This window comes from Oncorhynchus gorbuscha, linkage group LG14 (genome assembly GCF_021184085.1).
Source record: "Oncorhynchus gorbuscha isolate QuinsamMale2020 ecotype Even-year linkage group LG14, OgorEven_v1.0, whole genome shotgun sequence".
NCBI lineage: Eukaryota > Metazoa > Chordata > Actinopteri > Salmoniformes > Salmonidae > Oncorhynchus > Oncorhynchus gorbuscha.
The window spans coordinates 29,598,055-29,605,818 of NC_060186.1; the positions used below are offsets into that span (position 1 = coordinate 29,598,055).

The following is a 7,764-nucleotide window of genomic DNA, read 5'->3' on the forward strand; positions in this document are numbered from 1 at the left end:
TACCCCTCCCTCACCCCTCTCCCTTTACCGACCCCCTCCCTCACCCCTCTCCCTTTACCTAACCCCTCCCTCACCCCTCTCCCTTTACCTACCCCCTCCCTCACCCCTCTCCCTTTACCTACCCCCTCCCTCACCACTCTCCCTTTACCTACCCCCTCCCTCACCCCTCTCCCTTTACCTACCCCATCCCTCACCCCTCTCCCTTTACCTACCCACTCCCTCACCCCTCTCCCTTTACCTCCCCCATCCCTCACCCCTCTCCCTTTCCCTCACCCTTTCTCTTTACCTACCCTATCCCTCACCCCTTTCTCTTTACCTACCCTATCCCTAACCCCTTTCTCTTTACCTACCCTATCCTTAACCCCTTTCTCTTTACCTACCCTATCCCTCACCCCTTTCCCTTTACCTACCCCTACCTCACCCCTCTCCCTTTACCTACCCCTCCCTCACCCCTCTCCCTTTACCGACCCCCTCCCTCGCCCCTCTCCCTTTACCTACCCCCTCCCTCACCCTCTCCCTTTACCTACCCTATCCCCCACCCCTCTCCCTTTACCTACCCCCTCCCTCACCCCTCTCCCTTTACCTACCCCTTCCCTCACCCCTCTCCCTTTACCTACCCCTACCTCACCCCTGTCCCTTTACCTACCCCCTCCCCCACCCCTCTCCCTTTACCTACCCCCTCCCTCACCCCTCTCCCTTTACCTACCCCATCCCCCACCCCTCTCCCTTTACCTACCCCCTCCCTCACCCCTCTCCCTTTACCTACCCCTTCCCTCACCCCTCTCCCTTTACCTACCCCATCCCTCACCCCTCTCCCTTTTCCTACCCCTACCTCACCCCTCTCCCTTTACCTACCCCTTCCCTCACCCCTCTCCCTTTACCTACCCCCTCCCCCACCCCTCTCCCTTTACCTACCCCTCCCTCACCCCTCTCCCTTTACCTACCCCTTCCCTCACCCCTCTCCCTTTACCTACCCCCTCCCTCACCCCTCTCCCTTTACCTACCCCTTCCCTCACCCCTCTCCCTTTACCTACCCCATCCCTCACCCCTCTCCCTTTACCTACCCCTACCTCACCCTCTCCCTTTACCTACCCCTTCCCTCACCCCTCTCCCTTTACCTACCCCCTCCCCCACCCCTCTCCCTTTACCTACCCCCTCCCTCACCCCTCTCCCTTTACCTACCCCTTCCCTCACCCCTCTCCCTTTACCTACCCCATCCCTCACCCCTCTCCCTTTACCTACCCCATCCCTCACCCCTCTCCCTTTACCTACCCCTACCTCACCCCTCTCCCTTTACCTACCCCTTCCCTCACCCCTCTCCCTTTACCTACCCCCTCCCCCACCCCTCTCCCTTTACCTACCCCCTCCCTCACCCCTCTCCCTTTACCTACCCCTTCCCTCACCCCTCTCCCTTTACCTACCCCATCCCTCACCCCTCTCCCTTTACCTACCCCTACCTCACCCCTCTCCCTTTACCTACCCCTACCTCACCCCTCTCCCTTTACCTACCCCTCCCTCACCCCTCTCCCTTTACCGACCCCCTCCCTCACCCCTGTCCCTTTACCTACCCCCTCCCCCACCCCTCTCCCTTTACCTACCCCCTCCCTCACCCCTCTCCCTTTACCTACCCCATCCCCCACCCCTCTCCCTTTACCTACCCCCTCCCTCACCCCTCTCCCTTTACCTACCCCTTCCCTCACCCCTCTCCCTTTACCTACCCCATCCCTCACCCCTCTCCCTTTTCCTACCCCTACCTCACCCCTCTCCCTTTACCTACCCCTTCCCTCACCCCTCTCCCTTTACCTACCCCCTCCCCACCCCTCTCCCTTTACCTACCCCCTCCCTCACCCCTCTCCCTTTACCTACCCCTTCCCTCACCCCTCTCCTTTACCTACCCCCTCCCTCACCCCTCTCCCTTTACCTACCCCTTCCCTCACCCCTCTCCCTTTACCTACCCCATCCCTCACCCCTCTCCCTTTACCTACCCCTACCTCACCCCTCTCCCTTTACCTACCCCTTCCCTCACCCCTCTCCCTTTACCTACCCCCTCCCCCACCCCTCTCCCTTTACCTACCCCCTCCCTCACCCCTCTCCCTTTACCTACCCCTTCCCTCACCCCTCTCCCTTTACCTACCCCATCCCTCACCCCTCTCCCTTTACCTACCCCATCCCTCACCCCTCTCCCTTTACCTACCCCTACCTCACCCCTCTCCCTTTACCTACCCCTTCCCTCACCCCTCTCCCTTTACCTACCCCCTCCCCCACCCCTCTCCTTTACCTACCCCCTCCCTCACCCCTCTCCCTTTACCTACCCCTTCCCTCACCCCCTCTCCCTTTACCTACCCCATCCCTCACCCCTCTCCCTTTACCTACCCCTACCTCACCCCTCTCCCTTTACCTACCCCTACCTCACCCCTCTCCCTTTACCTACCCCTCCCTCACCCCTCTCCCTTTACCGACCCCCTCCCTCACCCCTCTCCCTTTACCTAACCCCTCCCTCACCCCTCTCCCTTTACCTACCCCCTCCCTCACCCCTCTCCCTTTACCTACCCCTCCCTAACCACTCTCCCTTTACCTACCCCCTCCCTCACCCCTCTCCCTTTACCTACCCCATCCCTCACCCCTCTCCCTTTACCTACCCACTCCCTCACCCCTCTCCCTTTACCTCCCCCTGCCTCACCCCTCTCCCTTTACCTCCCCATCCCTCACCCCTCTCCCTTTCCCTCACCCTTTCTCTTTACCTACCCTATCCCTCACCCCTTTCTCTTTACCTACCCTATCCCTCACCCCTTTCTCTTTACCTACCCTATCCCTAACCCCTTTCTCTTTACCTACCCTATCCCTCACCCCTTTCTCTTTACCTCCCCCATCCCCCACCCCTCTCCCTTTACCTACCCTATCCCTCACCCCTTTCTCTTTACCTACCCTATCCCTCACCCCTTTCTCTTTACCTACCCTATCCCTAACCCCTTTCTCTTTACCTACCCTATCCCTCACCCCTTTCTCTTTACCTCCCCCATCCCCCACCCCTCTCCCTTTACCTACCCCCTCCCTCACCCTCTCCCTTTACCTACCCTATCCCCCACCCCTCTCCCTTTACCTACCCCCTCCCTCACCCCTCTCCCTTTACCTACCCCATCCCTCACCCCTCTCCCTTTACCTACCCCTACCTCACCCCTGTCCCTTTACCTACCCCTCCCTCACCCCCTCTCCCTTTACCTACCCCATCCCCCACCCCTCTCCCTTTACCTACCCCCTCCCTCACCCCTCTCCCTTTACCTACCCCTTCCCTCACCCCTCTCCCTTTACCTACCCCATCCCTCACCCCTCTCCCTTTACCTACCCCTACCTCACCCCTCTCCCTTTACCTACCCCTCCCTCACCCCTCTCCCTTTACCGACCCCCTCCCTCACCCCTCTCCCTTTACCTAACCCCTCCCTCACCCCTCTCCCTTTACCTACCCCCTCCCTCACCCCTCTCCCTTTACCTACCCCCTCCCTCACCACTCTCCCTTTACCAACCCCTCCCTCACCCCTCTCCCTTTCCCTCACCCTTTCTCTTTACCTACCCTATCCCTCACCCCTTTCTCTTTACCTACCCTATCCCTAACCCCTTTCTCTTTACCTACCCTATCCCTCACCCCTTTCTCTTTACCTCCCCCATCCCCCACCCCTCTCCCTTTACCTACCCCCTCCCTCACCCCTCTCCCTTTACCTACCCTATCCCCCACCCCTCTCCCTTTACCTACCCCTCCCTCACCCCTCTCCCTTTACCTACCCCTTCCCTCACCCCTCTCCCTTTACCTACCCCATCCCTCACCCCTCTCCCTTTACCTACCCCTACTTCACCCCTCTCCCTTTACCTACCCCCTCCCTCACCCCTCTCCCTTACCTACCCCATCCCCCACCCCTCTCCCTTTACCTACCCCCTCCCTCACCCTCTCCCTTTACCTACCCCTTCCCTCACCCCTCTCCCTTTACCTACCCCTTCCCTCACCCCTCTCCCTTTACCTACCCCATCCCTCACCCCTCTCCCTTTACCTACCCCTACCTCACCCCTCTCCCTTTACCTACCCCTCCTCACCCCTCTCCCTTTACCGACCCCCTCCCTCACCCCTCTCCCTTTACCTAACCCCTCCCTCACCCCTCTCCCTTTACCTACCCCCTCCCTCACCCCTCTCCCTTTACCTACCCCCTCCCTCACCACTCTCCCTTTACCTACCCCTCCCTCACCCCTCTCCCTTTACCTACCCCATCCCTCACCCCTCTCCCTTTACCTACCCACTCCCTCACCCCTCTCCCTTTACCTCCCCCATCCCTCACCCCTCTCCCTTTCCCTCACCCTTTCTCTTTACCTACCCTATCCCTCACCCCTTTCTCTTTACCTACCCTATCCCTCACCCCTTTCTCTTTACCTACCCTATCCCTAACCCCTTTCTCTTTACCTACCCTATCCCTCACCCCTTTCTCTTTACCTACCCTATCCTTAACCCCTTTCTCTTTACCTACCCTATCTCTCACCCCTTTCTCTTTACCTACCCTATCCCTCACCCCTTTCTCTTTACCTACCCTATCCCTCACCTCTCTCCCTTTCCCTCCCCTTTCCCTCACCATTTCTCTTTACCTACCCTATCCCTCACCCCTTCCTCTTTACCTACCCTATCCCTCACCCCTTCCTCTTTACCTACCCTATCCCTAACCCCTTTTCTCTTTACCTACCCTATCCCTCACCCCTTTCTCTTTACCTACCCTATCCCTCACCTCTCTCCTTTTCCCTCCCCTTTCCCTCACCATTTCTCTTTACCTACCCTATCACTCACCCCTCTCTCTTTACCTCCCCTTTCCCGCAACCTTTCTCTTTACCTACCCTATCACTCACCTCTCTCCCTTTACCTCCCCTTTCCCTCACCATTTATCTTTAGCTACCCTATCACTCACACCTCTCCCTTTACCTCCCCTTTCCCGCAACCTTTCTCTTTACCTACCCTATCACTCACCTCTCTCCCTTTACCTCCCCTTTCCCGCAACCTTTCTCTTTACCTACCCTATCACTCACCTCTCTCCCTTTACCTCCCCTTTCCCTCACCATTTATCTTTACCTACCCTATCAATCACCTCTCTCCCTTTACCTCCCCTTTCCCGCAACCTTTCTCTTTACCTACCCTATCACTCACCCCTCTCCCTTTACCTCCCCTTTCCCTCACCATTTCTCTTTACCTACCCTATCACTCACCTCTCTCCCTTTACCTCCCCTTTCCCTCACCCTTTCTCTTTACCTACCCTATCACTCACCCCTCTCCCTTTACCTCCCCTTTCCCTCACCATTTCTCTTTACCTACCCTATCCCTCACCCCTCTCCATTTCCCTCACCCTTTCTCTTTACCTACCCTATCACTCACCCCTCTCCATCCCTTAATCCCTTAATCCATCCCTTAATCCTGTACGTGCCCCCCCCCCAGCTAACTGCATTTATCTGTAGATCTAGATTCTAGTGTAAAGATCTGATTTCAATTTGCTTTAGATAGTTGCTTTTTTATAAGCTTGTTTTTTGCTGTTTTTTGCTGACAATCTTTTATGTATCTTACCAGCCTAACCTCTCTCTTTCTCCATATTCCTCTCTCTCTCACCTACTCTCGCTGTCTCTCCCTCTCTCTTTCTCTTCTCTTCATCCCTCAGGGATCTGAACTGGTCTGACTCAGACCCCTCCCTCTTCCTGTCCCAGAGCCAATCACAGCGCACCTCCATATCTAAGACCCTCCCACCAAAGCCCCTCACCCAGCAGGGCCACAGCTCCAATGGGAGCAGGGCTCCCATTGACAGCCCCCTGATGATGTCATATGGCCTGGAGAAGAGCTCCAGTCTCGGGGAGCTCTGCGGCGGAGGAAGTGCCGCCCTCGCCCCTGCTTACTCCACACACTCCCTATGCCCCGCCTCCTTTGACCCTGATGCACGGTCGGGGAAGGAGGACAGCCATATTCCCCACATGCAGGCAAAGAAGAGCCCCCTGGAAGAGGACAGCTGTTTCACGGGTGAAGGGATCGACTTGAGCCACGAGCGCAAGAAACACACCTTCAAGATATTCAAGAAGAGGAAGTAGGCGTAAAATCACTCTGTCCTCACAGGGAGACACCACAGAGAAAGAGCAACACTCCCGTTGTTCACACTATAGGCTAGCATACCACTTAGAATAAACCAGTGTATTGGGCATGCATTCGAAGGGGTCTACAACTAGTATGGATATTAGAACATGCCTGTGGACTAAGAATAAATAAGTGACATGGTCTAAAGACATATACATCAATTACATGAATTAAAGAAAAATAAATAAGTTACATGGACTAAAAACAAAAAAAGAAGTTACATAGACTAAAGAAAAATAAATAAGTTACGTGGACTAAAGAAGACCTAGATAAATGGCATTTACATGGATGCGATTCTCGTCTAATGCCTTATCGGAGGTGTTTCTCTCTGGACATACCAGTTCAACTCCCACTCTTTTCTAATAGCTCTTTGCTTTTTATACAGCGTTACCGCTGTAGCTTAAAAACAGAGTAGGCCAAGCCTTGAAGAAATGTTTAAAGCTTTAAATGCGAATGCAGCAATAGTTAAAGATATTATTTATAAAGTTGTTTATGACCATACAGGCCAGCAAGGTTTTATTTGATATTATTTTTGTAATTTCTAATTTTATGGGTACTTAAGTGTTTAAAATGTTTATGTTTTGAAGGGGGCTGTGGGTACAGATAGATCACATATGTTCAATATTTATATATTTGAATGGAGTTGATTCCAGTCAAAAGTTTTGGCACACCTACTCATTCAAGCGTTTTTCATTATTTGTACTGCTTTCTACATTGTAGAATAATAGCGAAGAAACCTATGAAATTACACAAAAAAAGTGTTAAACAGTTCTAAATATATTTTTATATTTGAGATTCTTCCAAGTAGCCACCCTTTGCCATGATGACAGCTTTGCATACTCTTGGCATTCTCTCAACCAGCTTCATGAGGTAGTCACCTGGAATGCCTTTCAATTAACAGGTGTGCCTTGTTAAAAGTTCATTTGTGGAATTTCTTTCCTTAATGTGTTCGAGCCAATCGCTTGTGTTGTGACAAGGTAGGGATGGTATACAGAAGATAGCCCAATTTGGTAAAAGATCAAGTCCATATTATGGCAAAAACAGCTCCAATAAGCAAAGAGAAACGACAGTCCATCATAACTTTAAAACATGAAGGTCATGTCAAAACTTTGACATTTTCCTCAAGTACAGTCGCAAAAACCATCAAGCACTATGATGACTGGCTCTCATGAGGACCACCACAGTAAAGGAAGACCCAGAGTTACCTCTGCTGCAGAGGATAAATTCATTAAGAGTTACCAACCTCAGAAATTGCAGCCCAAATAAATGCTTCATAGACACATCTCAACATCTATTGTTCAGAGAAGACTGCGTGAATCAGGTCTTCATGGTCGAATTCCTGCAAAGAACTAAAGGACACCAATAAGAAGAAGAGACTTGCTTGGGCCAAGAAACACGAGCAATTGACATTAGACCGGTGGAAATCTGTCCTTTGGTCTGATGATTTTTGGTTCCAATCGCCGTGTCTTTGTGAGACACAGAGTAGGTGAACCGATGACCTCTGCATGTGTGGTTCCCACCGTGAAACATGGAGGAGGAGGTGTGATGGTGCTTTGCTGGTGACACTGTCAGTGATTAATTTAGAATTCAAGGCACACTTAACCAGCATGGCTAACACAGCATTC

General features: G+C 53.3%; 1 protein-coding gene across 4 annotated transcripts in view; it reads left to right on the forward strand.

Moving 5' to 3' along the window:
* LOC123994760 (stromal interaction molecule 1-like) overlaps positions 1-6,398 on the forward strand; it is a 117,002-nt gene extending 110,604 nt beyond the window's left edge. For all 4 annotated transcript variants that reach the window (XM_046297730.1, XM_046297733.1, XM_046297732.1 and 1 more), the window contains one exon: positions 5,676-6,398. In XM_046297730.1, the coding sequence (XP_046153686.1) occupies positions 5,676-6,096 (421 nt within the window). In that variant the 3' untranslated portion in view covers positions 6,097-6,398. The remainder of the gene's footprint in view (positions 1-5,675) is intronic.
* Positions 6,399-7,764: the final 1,366 nt, after the last annotated feature.